This window comes from Eutrigla gurnardus (assembly GCF_963514095.1).
Source record: "Eutrigla gurnardus genome assembly, chromosome: 23".
NCBI lineage: Eukaryota > Metazoa > Chordata > Actinopteri > Perciformes > Triglidae > Eutrigla > Eutrigla gurnardus.
In genome coordinates this window covers 18,576,335-18,598,306 of record NC_139934.1, presented here as the reverse complement: position 1 = coordinate 18,598,306, position 21,972 = coordinate 18,576,335, and the positions used below count along the sequence as shown (strand labels likewise).

Below are 21,972 nucleotides of genomic sequence, written 5' to 3'. Positions count from 1 at the left end.
CTCCGCCCTCCTCCCGTCGGCCTCTTCAGATTCTCAAGAAGACTGAAGGATAAACACTGCTGAGAACAGGACAGGACAAAACATACTCCTGCTTTAAACTGGAGCAGAAATACTAGGAAGTGGTCACTTGGCGATGGTACTGAGAAAAGGTAATGAAAGTGGCTGGGTATTAGCATATAGCATGTCAATAGAGTTGTATTAGTAGGCTGTTCGTGGCCTGAAATTCTTTGATTTTTATCTGTCACTTCCTCTGCCTGAGATCTCACCAAATTATCAATAGATTGTCATTAAATATTGGTCTTGGACCAACAATTCCCATTTTGACATTTATCTAGATCTGCAACAAAACAGAGATCAGCTGGGCGCGCAGTTGGCGGAGTGGTTTAAGCGCATACCATGTACGAACGTACATACGCAGCCGACCCCGGTTCGAATCCCGGCCGGAGGGCTGCATGTCACATCCCCTCTCTCTCCTCATGTTTCCGATCTATCCACTGCTAATAAAGGGCGTCTATGCCTCAAAAAAATCTTTAAAAAAAACAAAAAAAAAACAGAGATCGGCTTCCAAACTTTACCGAATGTTTTCAGGGTCAAAAACTCACAACAAACATCTCATCTAAAATGACTAGGATGGTGTTTTTGTGTGGCGATGTCTTTCTTAACTTGTCTCTTAACATGACGACCCAGTTGATAACTATCACCAACACTGCAGCCTCAACTCTATGCAGAGTTTTAGTGTGTTTGAGAATCCTTTTAACCGCCGGTTCAGAAAAGTGAAGTCAAGGCTGATGTGCCCAACTTGCCTTCTCTCACCTGGTGACTCCTCTGGTTGCAAAACAGTCTGATTGTCTATGAGAAAAAAAGCGTAAACAGTTTATGGTCTCAATCTCTAGTTTCAAGTCTTCTTCAATCCAGCATGAGGTTCATTTAGTACATTATGGTCCATTTAGAGTCCACCAGACCAGAAAGCAGGGGATGCTTTAGGGGGCGGGCCTTACCTGCTGATTGACAGGTCGCTACCACACTACCAATGCAGTTAGCTCCTAAGATGACTTTAACACTTAGCTGTAAAGTTGACCTTGAATTATGTAGAGCAGAGAAGTGAGATCCAACCGTGATGACTTGAAACACATGGAGACACATTCTAACCGGATCACTCCAGACCAGTGTTGGGTATAGTTACTTTGGAAAGTAGTTAATTAGGTTACAACGTTACCATCAATTAAAAGTAATCAGTTACGTTACAGCATTACCTGTGAGTAAAAGTAACGCATTAGAGTACTCATGCGTTACCAAAAATTAAAAGCCGTTTGCAGCGCCTCGCACATGCTGCAACTTAACTGACACACACAGCCTCCTTTAAATGCACCGAGAAGTTGTGACAATGATGAATAATGTCAGTCATCCAACCAAATTAACTCTGCAGGATAACAATAAAGACAGTTAGCAATATGCCACATAGCGCTTTATTAATTAATTTATTTTTTTTGATCACACAACATATGAATCAAAATTCACACCTACCCAGCCCAGGTAGCCTATATATGAGCACCAAACAAGATTAGGTAACTCCTGAATTTTTTTAACCCGAATGCAGTTATGAAAGTGCATAAAGTGCGCTTACTTGTAAACACAATCTGAGGTAAACAGGTAGCAGATTCAGATCCATTTAGAAATGAACGACCAGTCAACGATCTAACAGACATTTTAACAGCTTTAACAGAACGAGACTCCACGGGTGCGCTTGGAGGGTGGTGGGGTATTGAAGCGCTGACACAGGTAACATAGGTCAGCAGCAGGGCACAGACGCATCACAGCGCTGCGCCTCCGCTGACACATCCGCAGGTGGCACACTACTGTCTGACAAAAAGCAGGCTGCAGTCGGGATTTTCCTTACTGTATCCGGAGAAATTCTTAAAATAACGGATTACTTTTTTTTTAAAATAACGAAGTTACTGATTGCTTGACGCACAAAACTAACGCGTTACATTACACGAAAAAAGTAATTAGAGTACTCTAACGCGTTACTTTGTAACATGAACATAGACATGAAGCTAACTCATTTAAAGTGCTTAAAACCTTTGATTCTTTTATTACTATGGCTGTGCTGATAAAGAATATTTTAAAATTCACATCCATAAAGAATAGTGCTGTCAAAATTAACGCGTTAATCTTTGCGTTAATTATGAAATATTTAACGCGTTAATTTTTTTTAACGAAATTAACGCAGCTGTGTTTTGTTTACTTCCCGTGGCGGCTGAAGTAAGACCTATGACGAGTTCAGCGTAAGACTGGCTGAGGCTGCGGCGTCAGGGATCGTGGCGAGTGATCGCCGAGCAGTTTTTTTTAATTATCCCGGTAATTTGTCTGCGTGAGAAACACTAGATGTGGCGTGTGCTGCTTTGTCCTCTGACAATGTAAACAGACTGGTCTGTCTCAGTAATGGGCTGAATGTAAAGGAGGACTAAGCTGAATTGTTGTTCTATGGAGTGTGACGGCCCCTGTATGTATGTGTGACTAAGGCTACGTTCACACCGCAGGTCTTAATGCACAATTCCGATTTATGGCTCAAATCCGATTTTTTGTTTGGCTGTTCACATTACCTCTTTAAATGCGGCCTGTCTACGGATTGCTGTGTGAACAGCTCACGCTCCTGAAGTGACCCGCATGCGCAGTTGATCATTGATGACATCACGCCACAGCGGTGTTTACGGAAGCGAACATGGCAACGGCAACCGGTAACGTGGGACTGTATGGCTTCATGCTAAAAACAGTGTGTGGCGGCAGCCGGCAAATTTGCTTCGCTGCTGTCCTCCATGTTTGTTTTGGCTCCCGCCCCCTTTTCAATCAACTTTATTTGTCATTAATTTACAAAACAGTGCAGCGCGGGTCAGAATGACGTCAAAGTCGCATTAAATGCGACCTGGCTGTTCAGACTGCGGTCGCATTCAAAAAAATCCGATACGTATCCGATTCAGTACCACATTTAAATGGCTACGTTCACACCGCGGTTACAAGTGACCTGAATCTGATTTTTTCGCTCATATGTGACCCATATCTGATTTGCTTTTGACAATGCGAACAGCACAAGTCGCATTGAATCTGACATTTTCTAATCAGATTCAGGCCACATTTAAATGTGGTACTGAATCGGATACGTATCGGATTTTTTTGAATGCGACCGCAGTCTGAACAGCCAGGTCGCATTTAATGCGACTTTGACGTCATTCTGACCCGCGCTGCACTGTTTTTGTAAATGAATGACAAATATCATTAAAATGTGAATTTTCTTTCTCCTCTTCCTCCTTCGTGCAATCACCCGCTCACAAATTTGCCGGCTGCCGCCACACACTGTTTTTAGCATGAAGCCATACAGTCCCACGTTACCGGTTACCGGTTGCCATGTTCGCTTCCGTAAACACCGCTGTGGCGTGATGTCATCAATGATCAACTGCGCATGCGGGTCACTTCAGGAGCATGAGCTGTTCACACAGCAATCCGTAGACAGGCCGCATTTAAAGAGGTAATGTGAACAGCCAAACAAAAAATCGGATTTGAGCCATAAATCGGAATTGTGCATTAAGACCTGCGGTGTGAACGTAGCCAATGTGGCCTGAATCTGATTAGAAAATGTCAGATTCAATGCGACTTGTGCTGTTCACATTGTCAAAAGCAAATCAGATATGGGTCACATATGAGCGAAAAAATCAGATTCAGGTCACTTGTAACCGCGGTGTGAACGTAGCCATTTAAATGTGGTACTGAATCGGATACGTATCGGATTTTTTTGAATGCGACCGCAGTCTGAACAGCCAGGTCGCATTTAATGCGACTTTGACGTCATTCTGACCCGCGCTGCACTGTTTTGTAAATTAATGACAAATAAAGTTGATTGAAAAGGGGGCGGGAGCCAAAACAAACATGGAGGACAGCAGCGAAGCAAATTTGCCGGCTGCCGCCACACACTGTTTTTAGCATGAAGCCATACAGTCCCACGTTACCGGTTGCCGTTGCCATGTTCGCTTCCGTAAACACCGCTGTGGCGTGATGTCATCAATGATCAACTGCGCATGCGGGTCACTTCAGGAGCGTGAGCTGTTCACACAGCAATCCGTAGACAGGCCGCATTTAAAGAGGTAATGTGAACAGCCAAACAAAAAATCGGATTTGAGCCATAAATCGGAATTGTGCATTAAGACCTGCGGTGTGAACGTAGCCTTTGAGGCAGGACCTGATTGCTGGGATTGGGAGCACCTGGAATCAGTGCTCCTACAGGATAAAAGGCCCAGCTTCTTACCAGTTTGCCCTCTCACTCAGACGCTGACCACATGGGCACCTTTTGGGTTTTTATCTTTTGTTTAGTTTACTGCACACCACACATCACATCACCATATTCATGCACCCACATGCACACTACTGATAATACAGATTGAAACACACCTCATTCTTTTGTGACTACTTTTTAAGTTAAAATAAAACATGGAATTGCAGTTTTGTTGTCCTTTTCGGTTTTGTTTGTCATGGCCTAGAGCCAGGTTCGTGACAGGAGTGAAAAGGATTTATCATTCTGACTTCACAGCAGAATATTTCCTTGTTCTTTTTTCCATATTTGCATGTTCTATTGTGGACCTTTTTGAAATGTTCTGTTAGTGCATATAAGAAATATGCCTTTTTCAAGCTGACAGTTAATTTTGATGGCCTTGATGGTTTCTTTGGAAATCTGTAGTTCACATGAGAGAATCTGTGTTTACAGTTAAAAAAAGCTGCTATTTAACAATAGTATTTGAATTTAAATACTTCCTTTGTGTTGATTCTACATAAATTCCATCATTTTACATTTAAATATCCATTATAACATACTTTATTCTTAAGAAGAAAGAAAGCGATTAATTTCGATTAATTGTGATTAATTGCGATTAATAACGGCAAATTGTGCAATTAATTAGTTAATTTTTTTAATCGATTGACAGCACTAAGAATAATTAATATGTCTGTCATAGGGACAATCTTATAGATTATAAGCCCAAACTCTGTATCCTCTCAGCTTTAGTAAGCCTTTCATCATCTTAAGCTGTTTTGGCTAAATGGCTATCACATACATTTAACAAATAGCTGGTGAACATAGCGGAGCATGCTATGCTGCTAAATAGCTAGATCTTGCTCAATAATTTGTTGAGACCAACACAGAAGAGAGTGAATATTGGACTGACAAAACCATGAGTCCAAATAAATGCTGATGTTGCCCAATGTCTGCTGGGCCTGTAAAACCTGTACAACCTGGAGCAAGCCTGATTTCTTATCAGCCATCAGCTAATTGAAGTGTTGGTGTTTCATACATGTGGAAATACAAATGAAAAAAATGAAAACATGTTGACCTTGAGCTGCATTGACCATTTTTTGTCAAAGATGACGATGTGGAGGATGAAGATTGAATTACTAATGCTACGGGATACTTGCAGGGTCAAAATCTATTTCACCTCAAATTGCAAGAACGATGTCCTTGGAAGTTTGTCCAGAGAGAGTTTTTAAGTAATTGTCAATGATCTCTCAATTTTTTATGCTAAAACATTCTCATATAAGACAAGATATTGTACTGTAAAGACAGAATCTCCTATCCGTCCTATTAAGGAGCTTCACAAACAGAGTTTTATTCCAAATTACCATCTGAAAATGATCAGTGATTGAAGTCAAATTCATCACTGGGAAAGTGACAGCTGCTTTATCTGGAGAACTTTGCTCAAATCAGCTTTGTAATTTAATGGCAGTTGGTTTCAAATCATGGTCTTTCTGTGCTGGATTCAAGGGATGCAGACAGAAAAGTCCCATTCTGTCTTTAACAACGGCAGTGAGAAAAGACTAAGTCCTGGCAAAGGATGAAGCGATGCCCATCTTTAAATAATTCAACGGAATTAATAATACACATTTCCACAACACACTTATAATACACATTTCCACAACACACTTATACAACACATTTCCACGACACAGCATAATGAACGGAGACCAGCTGGGTATTACATGCTGCGATCATGTCTTTACACTTATACTTTACTTGCTTTTGATTACCTTTATCACTGTCAATAAATTACTGGACCTCTTTTTATACGAAAGCTCAAATTGTCCTTGAGTGCTGAGTGACTTTCAGAAATAAGAAATCAATGTTTGGAGACAGTAACATCAGGAATCCTCCTCCACATTTGATGAGCAGCTTTGTGACCACTTGTTGCATAATAGTTGATGATTCCACGCTGCTGCAATGAACAGAATAAAAACAACCTCTCGTGTTCTTGTTGTTGAATATGTCTGAGCATATTTCTTTAAAACTGGTGATCCAGTATTTGATTTTCTTTGTTGACTTAGCTTTGCTATACCTCAGACCCACAGCAGCATATTTAATAGCAAACACCCATCAAGGTGAAACTAAGCGCTTATTTGCGAACACATCAGCATTTGCTTTAAGACACAACTCTTCTTCAGTGACACAGCAGCGCTTGTGAGGATTGCATCGCTGGCCATTTCATTACATCCTCTCCTGCAATATCCTCTCTCTTTCTTTTCTTTTTTATCTCACCATCTCTCCTCCTCCCACTCTTCCTCCTCCACCTGTCAACTTAATGTTCAGTCATTTCCTCTTTCCTCATTCACTCACCCGCCTCACTTTCTCCCCCCACTCTCCCTCTTAATTGATCTCAGACTGTCACAGAGCAAAACTTACTCCATGCCTTCTGCAACCCAATACCAGGCCCCAGAGACATGGAGAGAGTGAGAAAGAGTGAGTGTGAGAAAGAGTGAGAGAGTCATTGAATCTCCCACATACAAGCTGTGTGAGAAGGTGAATGTTTTACAGTAAAAAGCACATTTAAAACAGAGCATTATTAAAACGTGGACAAACTAAAAGGAAAACGAACGCAAACATTGCAAGTTAACAAATTACCTAAATCATGTGATCTTATGTTGCATGTTGCATAGGCAATATTTCATTTTGTGTCATCAAGTACAGTACCTCATCATGGCCTGAAGAAACAGCAGAAATCACAGCGAAGCAGGAAAACACAGCTGAAAGGTCAGAAGCAGCTACTGTAAGTGAGTCTGCAGGATGCTGTAGTTACAACACCAGTTTTCTCTGTTGGCGTCATCACACATCAGAATCAGAATCCGAATCAGAAAGGAGTTTATTGCCAAGTATGTTTTCACATACAAGGAATTTGCCTTGGTGTTCAGTGTGAACGATATTTACAAAGAATAACCTTTTTCTGGAGGGCCTTCGTCTAAAAACAAATTCATGACCCCCCCTCTATGAAATCAGTTTTCATTTTCCAGATTCCGTTTTATTTTTTCCCAAAATCGATGTTTTCAGTGAACATTTTCCACCCACTCGTGCTGTGGGTATTGGCCGATACTAGAGCCCGACCGATATATCGGCGAGCTGATATTATCAGCCGATATTAGACATTTTCCAAACTATCGGTATCGGCATTTATAATGGCTGATAAATAAATATTTTAAAAATAAAATAAAAACGGACGAAACATATAGAACTTAACATAATTGGTCTCCAGTCTTGTTTGAAGTTATATTTATGAAGCTTACCAAGTCTTTAAATACTTTGTGTGTGGTTGTTGTTATTATGTTTTTGTTCAAAGTTTTATATCTTAAGTTTGTATTTTTATACATTTTATTTTTCAGAACTTTAATATATTTTGATGTCCCTCTGTTCCGTTGTGACAATAAAATAAACAAGTTTATTTTTAAACTGCATTATCATATTATTTTAGTGAAGACTCATAAATAACTACAAATAGCTAATGTTAGGGAGTGACTTCAGCGTCAAAAATCAAGACAACTGTCAATCCTTTTTTTGTACAGAAAGCTTGTCTCCCCTCCCGTAAGATACCGGTCCTGTCTCATTGTCTCCCCTCCCGTAAGATACCGGTCCTGTCTCACTGTCTCCCCTCGCACCGTAAGATACCGGTCCTGTCTCACTGTCTCCCCTACTGTAAAATACCAGTCCTGTCTCACTGTCTCCCCTCCCGTAAGATACCGGTCCCGTCTCACTGTCTCCCCTCCCGTAAGATACCGGCCCTGTCTCACTGTCTCCCCCCCCCCGTAAGATACCAGTCCTGTCTCACTGTCTCCCCTCTCGGGTGTAGTGTTAAGGGGATAGTTCGGAATTTTGGACATAAGACCTATTTTCCAACTCAGCCGGTGTGTTCGAGACGTCTGGAGACGTTTTCAAGACATTTCATTCAGTTCTTCTAGTTGCCGAGTTCGCTTATGCTATGGCTAGCGCAAGTCAATCGTTCTAGTTAGTATGGCATTAAAAACAGTCTTGCCCACTCCACAGTGCACCCGGGGCAAATCAATTAAAACACTAGACTGTCGATGTACATATATGTGTTGATAGAATAATATTTGAAACAAAACTAACCTCGCATCGCATGAATCATCCATTTTTTGAGGGACTAGTTTCTCAGCAGCAGCGGAATTTTACTTTGCTCTGTTGGACTAAAAACTCTAAGACACGCTGCTCGGAATCCAGCCGGTAAATACACACCTGAACACCGCCGATTTGTCGGCCGTTAAGCCCCCAAGGCTGTCTGAAAAGCCCTTGGAGCTCACTCAAACACCGGGCAGCACATGGTCCCGCAAACCCACAATTACGCACCGCGAACCCGAATCTCTGCTCCGTCCGGAGAACCGTAAACCCTCGGACGCGTTGCGGGGGATTCCCTCCTGGCACCACCAGTCTCCGTTTGTTCAGTCCCGGCTCTCAGCTCCAGCGGGGGCTATCTCGGTCTCCACAGACGCTCGTTCACGTTCTGCCCTTTGAGCATCCCTCTCGCGCAATTCTTCCTCTGTATATTCAGGCTCGTACAGGTACGGTTGGGTTTGGGTGGAAAAAAACTCCTCATCAGAGTCTTCAAAAGTTTCAGTATATTCTCCAAAAATGGCCATTTCTGTGAGATTGAAGAAACTAGCACTGCAGGCTACTCTGCGTCTGTAGCAATGACAGCAGGTAAACCAAATATTATAGAACCGGTAACTTATAAGTGCTAGGTGATATCAGTCCGGTGCTGCCATAGCCTACTAGGAAGTATGACATGCTGCTGAGACATACATCCTTAAAAATGCAAGGTTGGTTTTATTTCGAACATTCTATCAACACGATGTACATCGATAGTCTGCCGTTACAATTGATTTGCCCCGGGTGCACTGTGGAGTCGGTATGAGTGTTTTATGCCATGCTAACTAGAACGATTGACTTGCGCTAGCCATAGCATAAGCGAACTCGGCAACTAGAAGAACTGAATTAAATTTCTTGAAAACGTCTCCAGACGTCTCGAACACACCGGCTGAGTTGGAAAATAATTTCAAAATTCAGAACTATCCCTTTAAGAACCGGGCGGTCCGGTCGGGCGTAGTTTTAAGAACCGGTGGTTTGATCCGGTCTCCAGTTCTCCGCGGGCGGGTAAACATTGTGCAGTACGGCCAGAGCCAGGATGGGAACGCTGCCTTTACTGTCGGAGTGTCATCGTTCAGAATAATTAAAAAGCACCAGAAACACAACCGGTACCGGGACAGGTGCATTGTGGGCCGACCTGCCGACATCTGAGCCAGAAGCATCCAGTTGTTAACGCTAGTTCACCAAGCGTCGCCGACACCAGGTATCGTAAACATTGATGTTAGCTGATTTAATGTACTGGCATAATGTATTTGTAGTGATGTGATTATTATTTTTTATCCGATTAATCGATGGAATAATCGGTAGATTACTCGATTACAAAAAGATTCGATAGCTGCAGCTCTACATGTATTGAAGAAACATTCTAGTAGTTCTAATTCCTTGTCATTCAGAGACCATGAACATGGGCATCCATCCATTCATCCATTTTCTACCGCTTATCCTGTATTCAGGGTCGCGGGGGGGCTGGAGCCGATCCCAGCTATCATTGGGCGAAGGCAGGGTAATATACCACCCACATTTTAAGGTCTAACCCTAAAGTCACCGTGTCTAAAGTCAGCACATCTGTGGATCCACTCGCCCCTATTTAAGTTTCAGAACGTTTCTGGTGTGAGATTCTGTTTGTAGTTGCTAGGGCTTTGACTTTAGCCCAAAAATCATATTCGAAGTTCGTTTGTTTATTAATATTGATATTCGAATATATTCGAATATTTATTAATAATATTTTGACCATTAAATGCCTTCAGTAAGACCTATATGATATGGTATGGTATGGTACTTAAGTTGTATATGTTTTGTCCACCAGAGGGCAGTGTATCAGTCAACGTCAATAGGCAGGCAATGATGTTTTCAGAACCTTTATTTATTTAGGTCAGACATAAACTGTGTATGCATTCGGTTTCATCAAAAATAAAGTCAAATAAGCCAGTCAGGCTAAACTGAAAAGACAAAATAAAGGTAGGCCTAAAAACAAAACCCCATCCTACCAGCCATTAACGGCCCATTAACAAATTGTTTTGCTCACATAAAGATCTGGCTGGCTGCAGTTTATTTGGCTACAGACTTTTTTAAGTTATTCGCCAAAAATACCAGGTGATTCACATGTTCAGACATTATCGGGGCCGTAAGTGCCGACTGTTCGGCGGGGTTTGTTTGCCTATTTACGGGCAGTATTCTGGGAGGCGCGTCTTAGGCCGCGTTCAGACTGCAGGCAAATCCGATTCAAATCTGATTCCTTCTCATATCCGATTTTTAGGGCTGACTGTCCACACTGTTTTAGCAAGTGTCCAAATCGCATTTGGCTCTGTTCAGACTGGGCCACATCAAGTGACCCATCTGACTGGTTGCTGTAGCAACGACGTCGGAGCGGAGGCGTGTATTGTGTGACCTCATGTAATAGCGACGAGAAAAACAACAAACAAGATGGAGGCAGCTCACATGAGTATATTGTCATTTTGTTTCTTCCTCTGTCCAAGGACTGATGTTTTCGGCCTCTTCCGACTGCTCCATACCGGTAACGTAGCTCCACAACTTGAAACAGGCGGGTGGTTTGGCGCATTGGGTCAGGTCTGGCGTCGCGTAGAGTGACCTCACGGACAGTCAAATCCGATCTGAGTGTTTGGAGCTGTTCAGCCTGAGACGCATCTGTCCAAATGCGATCTGAAACTACCTCCCGGAGGTGGTTTCGATCCGTTTCGCAAAAATCGGATTTCATGTGACTTGGGACTGTTCAGACTTCAAAAGAGTCATCCGGTTCCAATCTGGATGGGCTAAAAATCGGATTTCTGCTGGCAGTCTGAACGCGGCCTTAGAGTCTGCAAAATTGGCGCAAACCAGGACGCTAACATCGCCTATAGGAGCCCAGATGACCAATGATAGCCTTGCTAATGAGCTCGCGATTCACACAACTTCACCAGGCGTGAAAAAGCCTCGGAATCTGAATTGAAAACAACGTTCAAGCAAAGACATTTACAAAAAATAATGCCCATAACAGGTTCGAAAATTAAGGGCTGCCTAATATTCGTTCGAATATATACATATTTTTTGATATTCGAATTATAGTCGAATAACGAAGTTCGGAGTCAAAGCCCTAGTCGTTGCTCATCACACGGATCGGTCTCGACTCATTCTTATGTTGATTAAACTCAGAAAGAAGTTATACACAGTAGATCCCTACAGATAATAAAACCAGCTCTAAACATCCCTAAAGATAATAAAACTAGCTCTAAACAGCCCTACAGATAATAAAACCAGCTCTAAACCATCCCTACATATAATAAAACCAGCTCTAAACCATCCCTACATATAATAAAACCAGCTCTAAACATCCCTACAGATAATAAAACAAGCTCTAAACATCCCTAAAGATAATAAAACCAGCTCTAAACAGCCCTACAGATAATAAAACCAGCTCTAAACATCCCTACAGATAATAAAACCAGCTCTAAACAGCCCTACAGATAATAAAACCAGCTCTAAACATCCCTAAAGACAATAAAACCAGCTCTAAACATCCCTACAGATAATAAAACCAGCTCTAAACATCCCTACAGATAATAAAACCAGCTCTAAACATCCCTAAAGACAATAAAACCAGCTCTAAACATCCCTAAAGATAATAAAACCAGCTCTAAACATCCCTACAGATAATAAAACCAGCTCTAAACCATCCCTACAGATTGTTTTTCTTCATTTAATCGCTTACTTCACAGTCTTTTTTAAGGCATATTCCCTCGCTATATTTCATGAAATGATCTTCAAGATTTCATAACAAGTCTGATGTCTTCCTTCTAATCCCATCATTGTTAGCAATGAAAATGGCCCAGAGTATGAAATACCAGCAGCAGTGTATTTTTGTTCTTTCACAGACAGCATGAGAGCATTTTAAATGCATTTCCTATCATTCCATCAAAACAGAAGACTTGCAAAAGCACACTGTGACCTGTTAAACAGCATCCAGCAGGCTGATAGCAGCATGGCATAAATGTTCAGATGCAAAACAATAGAGAAGAAGAAGAAGAAGAAGAAGAAGAAGAAGAAGAAGAAGAAGAAGAAGAAGAAGAAGAAGAAGAAGAAGAAGAAGAAGAAGAAGAGAGACTCATTGCTGGTCTGCAGTAGGACTCACTCTGTGAGCACATAAACTATTGGTTAGCATTATAACTTTACCTAAAATGTCAAACAACTGGGGCTGTTAAAAGATTAAACATTGTAATATACCATTTGTAAATATACCTGAATAATTCCTGCGTTCTCTGTATGTTGTTGTGTGAACAGAAAGATAAATGACAGAATTTGTATATGAACCAGCATGTGAAGCCTCGACAAATAGAGATGAACCGATACCACTTTTTATCAGACTGAGTACAAATACTTCAATGTAGTACTGATATGAGTACTTAATACTACCATAACAGTTCTAATAATAACTTAAAACATTCAACAGTGTTTTGCTGATAGAAACAGAGCAGAGTTTGCAGTAGATGTTAATAATTGAACCTGCTGTCAGGTACACAGATAAATAAATCTGAAAGATACAAAGCTGAGACACAGCTGCAGGACACGGGCTCACTCGTCTGTCTGTTAGCTTCATGCTGCAGCTGATAAATGATGTTTAACATGTTGTTGTTCGTCTCCATGGTGACAGGTTACGTCACGCTGCTGCAGAGGTGTCGCTGCCAACACATCACAATACTTTGATGACGCTGGTGTTTATTGATTTGTCTTTGTTTTCTATATTCTAACTTCCCAGATCCATTCTCTCGGAAATGGAATTCTTTCATAAAATATTACAATTCCATATCAACCTTATCCTTGCCCCCCCCCCCCGCTCCACCTCTTTTAGTTAACTTATTAATTTACTCATCTTTATCTTATTCCGCCACTAATTCATTGATCTCACTTGATTAGATTTGTATTTATTTAATTTGTCTTTTCTTTTTCTTATGCAATTAGCTTCTATTTCCCATTAATGCAGAGCAGTTTTTCACTGTTCCTGATACCTTTTAGTTTGCACTCTGAAGGGTGTCTGCATGAAACAGCTGTCAATGACACGACGTGAGTGATTTCCTATGAATGTGTTTTCTTTGCTGTTTTGAGGATTCCGTATCGACGAGCACACCGGAGCTGAGCATGCTGATTCATTTTCAAACAGCAATTAGACGTGCTGCGCTCCTGCTTTCAAGTTGGTGTGGGAGATAATAATAAACAACTAGGCATCCATTTTTGATGAGAAGAAACCCAACACCACATTTGACTGTAAGAAACAGCTGTAATGAAAACAAAAACAATTCAATTGGAGGATTTAATTTTCTCTGCTTCGTCTGCTGCTGTTTTACAGATCAGATGATCGCCTGATAACATTAATTTTTTGATTCAACTTGGACAACACAACTAGAGCCTCTTGTGTTCAGAAATAGTTTTCGTATGATCATCTTGTGACTTCCAAATACTGATACATGTTTGCTAATGCCCCCCTGGTAAATTGTGAAGGTGTCTTTTGTCTTGCATCTCTTGGCAGCGCGGCCCTATACCAGTGACGGTAGCACAAATACAATATGAGCTCAGTAAGTGTGCAGCAGTGAAGGCTGCAGAGTGCCGCCAGGCTGAAAGGAGCATAAAGTGCGTTTGGTGTTTCCTCTCTGAGCTCCTGCTGAGGAAGCTGCTGGCAGCAACACTGTTCACCACCATCTCAAGCTAACCCAGACAGTGATCCCATGATCCCCTGATACACACCAGCTTTTACTTGGTACCATTTTATCCTCAGCAGGCTCAGCAGACCATCACTGACCTACAGCAACCACACATGGTATCACCATAATTAGCCATACAGAAAGTATTTCTTCCACTTCACATGTGCAGTGATGATGCTCCTACTAGGAATGCCGTTTCTCTCCTTGCTCATCAAATTGTTTATCCCTAAAGGTTTTTTTTTTTCCGTTTCCGCAGATACAGTCACAGTGTGTGCTGTTCACCTGGATGACTCATAGTAAGCCAAAGGTCTGGTGGGCTAGCAAAGAGGAGCACATGCTGATTGTGGTGTATGCCGAGTGCATATATAACACGTGTTTCATAATACAGATAAGACAGATGTGTTTCATGGAGAAGGCAGCAGCAGAGCCGACAATGAAGAGGGATTTGAGAAACAACATGCAGTTTGTCAAGGTCAAAAGCAAAGTGTATGTAGCACTGCCGTGTTGCCTGCAGCATCCTATACTGATAGACGGAGACAAATACAGAAAACCCTCCCTGCATTTGTGCAAGTTGCTAATGTCAATCATAAGTCTGATTATCTGCTGAGTAGATGTGGGCAGGTATGTGACCTGACCTAGCAAGCAGCAGCACAACATCCATGTGCAGGAGGCCTGAATGTGAGGGAGTCTGTAGCCCCGGGAGAGCATGGCAGCGGGGGGGGGGACAGCACAGAGCTAACAGCCTGTCTCTGGTTGGACAGACAGCTCCTGTGAAACCTTGTGGACCATCTCAATAATCTAGCAGCATTCATGCCTTTCAAACCAAATCTTTGTTGACCAGTCCAGTTGAGCACAAATGGAAACAGTAAGGAGATGAAGCCATTTAGCTCTACTGGGCTACCAGAACCACTCAGACTTTACTGGACACCATCAAGTGTTGTATTATTTAAAGTGAAACAGAAGTTAGAGTGCCTTTAGCTTCTGGAATGTGACACATTCCCCAATGAAATACATTATGTGAACGGTGTACAGTTACGTCTACGTTACTCGCACGATTTTGACTGCTGGATCATTTGTGTTTATTCACATCATTCGCTCTAGACATCCAATACAGCAAAGACTACTGTACCTCGCTCCTGGCTGGCCTCCCTGGAGGGCCCTATGATTTGATGATGCAGAAAACGTGGATGCAATCTGACAATGAAAATGGAATCAACTGGAATTTGTCAAAATCTGGATACAATTTATAAAGTTTTTGTCACCGCACCTCAGCTGAAAGAAAATTAAATAAACACGTTGCCGAGACTGTGTTTTAGTGTCATAAACGGGACACACCACTTCATCCAGCGTCTCTTCACTGTCTGTTTCACCGAGGGGCGGGGCTTGGGGGGGGGGGGGGGTTTAAAAGTGGGTGGTATATTATGACTCCTCCATAAATGATTGCACATACACTTACATATTTATGCATTATGTGTATGGTCTCTGAATGAGAAGACATTTACTGAAGAAAACAACTAGAACGTTTCTTCAGTAAATGTATTTAAATTTCTTAATTTTGATTCATCAACCACATGATTGACACCATTTGATTGAAAAACAATGCTCTGAAACTGTAAAACACAGAATTTAGAAAAAATCAAACGGGAAACATGGAATTTGGGAAAAAATCAAACGGAATCTGGACTAAATTAAAACGGAGTTCATAGGGCCCTAACGCTGCCTCCGCAGTCAAACCTCTTCAGCGTATCCAGAACGCGGCAACACGACTTGTATTCAACCTGCCGAAATTCTCCCAATGGAACCACCCGACCTACGCCCCAGCTAGGCACTCCTCTCAACCATCTCGGCTGGTAAATGTAAATATAGGACTAAGGTCATGAAGATCCACTCGAAAACCAGCAACTCCATCAGCATACACAACAAAGCACATACTTGGACCCCACCAGAGGGACAGACGCGACCTAAGGAGCAGGATCAATAAGGTTAGGTAGTGTTTCACATGCTCTGGAAGATCTGGAGCTCGAAACACATCTCAATCAACACCAAAATATGCATGTTCAACTCCAACGTGAAACAAGTGTTCTGTATGGATCAGAGACATGGAGAACAACAAACGTTCGAGAACACCTGCCTCCACAGAATACTGAACAACAAGCAATGTAGACCTGTGGAACAGAACCAACCAGGATCCCGCTGACTCACACATTCTGAGGAGAAAGTGGAGTTGGATTGGACACACCCTCAGAACACCTCTCACAAACATCAACCGACAAGCCCTGAAATGCAACCCATGAGGGGTTGCCCCAAGAACAGCTGGAGAAGAGGTGTCCAGGCAGAACTGTCTAGGAGTGGGCTCAGCTGGGGAGATCTAGAAAGAACCAACAACAACCTAGAGGAGCAAAGGGCTTAAGTCAAGTAAGTCACTCGCTCTAGATGCAGTAGAGAGAAGGCAGGGCTTCCCTCCACGTAGACCCCAACAAGGTTTCATCCATCCAAGTCCCAGATAGCTCAGGAAACCAAACGCCGTCCTCCTAATATCATGCAGAGGTGCTCATGGGCTGGTTTACCAGCTGGATGAACCCAAAATAAACTATTTAGTTGGGATTTGATAGCAATAACTAGATCAAAAGGATGTTGAAGTAACTCTATAATGATGGTGATCAGTAAAAAGTGTCTGCTGAGTCTGGTGGATGGGTGCTAGGCAGAACAACAGGGGGAGAATCTCAACACTGATCCTCATTCGTGTTGCCTTTTTTTGACACCCTGCATGAATTTGCATATTTTCAGGTTTATGCATTTACTTGTATGCAATAGGACAACACAAAAACATGTAGAGTGATTACGGAGGAAGCCCCGGTGCCTCTGATGACTCAATCATCATCTCATTTGGGGGTACTTCCATTAAAGCCCCATTTAGACATTCATGGGGAAAAAGAGAAACCTGTTGAAAAGGATTGCTGTTAAAAAAAAGTGATCAGTCCCTCTGAGAATAAACACTGAAAGAGGAGGAGGCAGGGTTGGCTTTCATCAGAAGGCTGCTGTAACTCCAAACTCACCATGCATTCTGTTTGAAACAAGTATCTCCACAGGTATGGACGTATGTGTCCCCTGCAGTACACTGAAGTTCAGCACTGGTCCTGGAGCAGCGTTCAGGGAGGGCTGAGTGCTGTTGCATGTGTTTTCTGCAGGCCGGTGGCCAAACATGACTCAGTGTAAAACGGATTAACGGGAGTCCGTATCCTTCACCCTTCATCCGTGGGTTCATTGGCTGCCTTGACTGTCCCTGCTGCTCTTCTATTGGTCGGTTCAGAATGCGTCTATTAGCGGAGCAGACCGTGTCATGTACTCACACTACAAACGATACAAAGGCTGATATGTTTCACACACTTCTGATGACACTTTGTATTTTCATTAATACAAGCTAGGAAGCAGTTTGGACTGAAATTGTTCCAAAGTAGAGGTTATTTCTTTTTCTGACATTATATCTCAAAAACTCTCCAAACTCGCAACATTGTAGCTGTGCTGAAAATATTATTTTTAGCTTGTTGTCTATAATACAATATGAAATATCATTCTGCAAAATCCTGACATTCACCCATGTTTTCTTACGTGAAATCCTACGTACTCTCAAAAGCATACTTACGCACATTTGAGTGCTCACGTGTGTACAAAATAATAGTATTTTGCAATTTCTTCGATTCTACATTTTTATTATACTGTAGGATTTACATTACAATAATATTTGTATGATTTATGATCTTTATTTATTATGTGACAGGTGACTGACAGGCTGCAGGTTAGAAACAACTTCCTCCACTTCAGAGCGACTGACCTTCTCTTACGTCTTTAGATTTATGTTTTTTGCATTCTTCACTTCGATCTCAACCTTTCTTCGTGTGTGATCCTGTGTGTGCATACGGCCCTGCAGTCTCATGCCCTTTTATGGCCACTGGTGGGGCGTTAACATAATAATAATAATAAAACTGGCAACTAATGAAGACATGCGCTCCATCATGATGAGAACGTGGGCGCGAACATTTCAGCGGTTTAAGATTCTTAGGATCTTTCTTAAGAACAAATTTAAGAAAGAACGTAGGAAGATATTGGTGTTTGAGATGGATCTTCTTCACTCTTATATGACTTTTATATATCTTTCTGTGTCTATTATGTTTCATATTCAGCCTGAAACTGTGAGCACGAATGAAACTTGAAGTGAAAGAGATGTGCCGTTGTTAACAGGATGAGTAGGTCAAAGTAAGGATGGGAATGTGATTCCCTGGAGGGAAAAACACCCACACGTCTGTCTACACTTGGCCTACATACTGGCCGCCACACCAGGCTTTTCTCCTGCGCCGCTGCTGCAGGATCTTACTACCAGTTCCTCCTGGGATCCAGAAACAGTGCCGCAGCGGTGCAGCAGCCATGTGATAGCTGGGACTCCTGTCTATGAAGGCACGTATGCACAGAGATGTCTGCACTGAAGCTACTGTAAAGACGCAATGAAACCCTCGTCACAGGCCTGGGAGGAAGTCCAAGCTGGTAAAATAGAAACACAAGCATGCATGCAGCCATCTTTAAAAGCTGAAAGCTCTTCTCTTCATAGAGGGCTAATGGGAGGAGATGGGGGTAACCTTATAAAGAGGGGTCACACAGGTCACAAAGAGGCACGCAAAGTGAGGAAGGGGCGTACAAGAATAGATGAGGAAGCATATATAAAAAATGGAAGACATGTGTAGGGATAGGTCTTGTTTACTGTGTGAACCATAAGAAAAGGTACACAAATACTGATCTGGACGTTACTGTGTACGCACATGTACTCACTGTCCAAACAGGAAATCTAGCAGGGAAATATCTCTGAAAGGTTCAACTCTCACTGTGTGGGGAAAAAGACGGGAGCACATGAATAGAAGAGCTTACGCTTAAGTTTGCTAACATTGGCTCACGATTAGCCACTAAAAGCTACTGGGCATACCAGACCACCACATGAGGCCGTTTCTTATTAATAGGGATGCGCCGATACCGATACCAGCATCGTGTATCGGTCTGATACTGTGCGTGTACTTGTACTCATAATCATAAAGGTGCTCCGATACTTGCTAATGTCGGGGCTAACTGCTACATTCACAGCTGTAACGCCTTTAAAGTATGAACTAGAACAGACCATCTTTCTCCATCATGTTATCACCAATGAGGACGTTTTCATCATATATCTGCTCTTTTTTGCCCACATGCTGTTGTTTACTCGAGCTAACTACTATTTTGATAATGGTTTCATGTGTAATTATTGTACTTGTTTTTTTTTATTAATTTTTTAATAATTTTAGGTCAGACAATGCCCAACCCAAGTCCCCAGAGTCCAAGGTGACATCTTTAAATTGTGTTTCTGTCTGAGATTCATCTAATGAAGCGATGGAGATGAGCAGTGGTCAGTCCAGGAGGAAGGCCTCGTAATGGAGAGATGCTTCTACCATTTCCCATTTCTGGCGGAGACAGGCGATATCTGAAGCCTTAATGAGTGTGTAAGTGGTCCACATGAAGCTCAGTGACTCTGCAGACATGTTGGAGCACACAATCTTCTTCAAAACAAACTTTCATCATCGACTAGATTAAGTCGCAAAATTGTAATCTTATAACGTAACAGAGTTCATTGCTGTTAATATTACTACTGTAAAATGCATCTGCATTTATGGACGAGCATTAATATAGCACTTTTCTAGCTAACTAGCTACTCAAGGCACTTCACACTACATTCAGTCACTTTTACCCGTTCACACACATGGCAGAGGAGCCACCTGCACATCAGGATCTAACTCATTCATACACATTCACACGCCGATGGTGCAGCATCGGGGGCAATTTGGGGGTTCAGTTACTTGCCCAAGGACACTTCAGCATGCAGACTGGAGGAGCCGGGATTCGAGGACAACTCGCTCCTCTCTGTGCAACAGCCTCCCCCAATGTTAATATTACTATTACTGTAAATATTACTACTACTTTTAATATTACTACTAATGTTAACATTATCACTAGTGTTAATATAACTACTACTGTTAATATTACCACTACTGTAAATATTACTACTATTGTTAATATTACTACTACTGTTAATATTACTATTACTGTAAATATTACTACTACTTTTAATATTACTACGAATGTTAACATTATCACTAGTGTTAATATAACTACTACTGTTAATATTACTACTACTGTAAATATTACTACTATTGTTAATATTACTACTACTTTTAATATTACTACTGTTAATATAACTACTGTTAATATTACTATTGTTAATATTATCACTGTTTATACTGTTAAATACTAGTGTTAATATTACTACTAGTGTTGATATTACTGCTGTTAATATTACTACTACTGTTAATATTACTACTACTGCATAACTTCTACTGTTAATACTATTACTGTTAGTATTCCTTCTATACTATTACTGTTCATATTACTAGTACTATTAATGCTAATACTACTGTTAATATTACTACTACTACTACTACTACGACCACCAAGATACGCCCCAGATATCTGGCTTAAGTCTGTTAAGGCAGTTTGTCCACTATGTGGCGCTGTAACGCTTTGCTCCAGGTGATGTTGCGTGTCCTAGTCCTGCTCAATGTGTAAAGTCTCCGGAGATAACTTTTGTTATATGACACAATCAATAACATTTTATTGAATTTGATGTTATTTAATTGACAAATGATGAATTATTCTAATAAGAACTGAATATTCCAACAATAGTTCGTTTAAATGAATTCCAACGCTCCTTTCAGACAATACATTAAAGTTAGAAAGGACGACAGAGGACAACACTGGACACCTACCACTACAACATATAATGCATCTCGAGACCTTTCCACGACACTGATCAATGTGAAGCCCGTAGATGGCCTTCACTCTCAAGTCGAGGTGTTGAAGACACAGGAAGTGAAGACAGGATCTCACTCGAACATAGCGTCACATGGCTGCTACGGTAAAGTGCCTCACCTTTGAGCAGGGGCAGCGGGGTGAGCTCCACCTGGGAGCTCTGGTAGCGGAACTGGGACGAGCTGTGGGACCTCCTCTGCCGGGCTCGGCGCATCGACCTCCGCGGGAAGCCGTCCACCTTCTCCGCGGACGGCACCGAGAAGCTGGTGGTCGGCGAGGACGGGCTGGACGGAGGCAGCTTGGTCGTCTCCATGATGTCTGCAGATGGCGTGGTGGTGGTGGTGCGTGCGTGCGTGCCTTTGCGCGTGTGAGTGCGTAAAGTGGTGCTTGAGAGAGTGAATGGAGGTGAGGATGGAGGTCAGGATGGAGGAGTGGGTGGCTTTCTGAATAACAGATGGATTATCAATTGATCACAATGAATAGACGCTCCGGGATGGAGGAGAGAGGAGGAGAGGGGGAGATAAAGGGAGGGGAGAAGGTGCAGAGGCGGAGGAGAGGTGAGGAGAACTATTTTCTGGATGCCCAGTCCCGTGTTTCTATCAGAGCCGGATTGGGAATGTCAGCAGCAGCGGCAGCATCCCTGATTCTTCCGTTCTTCACGCCCAGATGAAAGCTCGCTGGTGTATCATCCCCGTGGAGGAGCAGCCTCAGACAGGCGCGTCTCCTCTCACACGCCTCTCTGCTGCTGTGCTGGCGTCACACACAGACAAACCATCAGCCTCGGTTTGCTTAGCCTATTTATTTCTACAGCTGATCACACAGCAGCTCCTTATGCAATAAACACCTCCTGCTTATCCCGCTCAGAAACACACAGCTCCGTTGATTCTCCTCGATGACGCTCCTTATCAATATTATCAGTGATCGGTCCTGGCGGTGGAT

The 21,972-nt window shown here is 42.2% G+C and overlaps 1 protein-coding gene across 1 annotated transcript in view; it reads right to left on the bottom strand.

The window, feature by feature from the left end:
* The window catches only part of ppp2r5b (protein phosphatase 2, regulatory subunit B', beta), a 58,980-nt gene extending 37,587 nt beyond the window's left edge, over positions 1-21,393 (bottom strand). Inside the window, exon 1 of the mRNA XM_084003724.1 lies at positions 21,154-21,393. Within this exon, the coding sequence (XP_083859850.1) occupies positions 21,154-21,346 (193 nt within the window). The 5' untranslated portion in view covers positions 21,347-21,393. The remainder of the gene's footprint in view (positions 1-21,153) is intronic.
* Between the last annotated feature and the right edge of the window lie 579 nt (positions 21,394-21,972).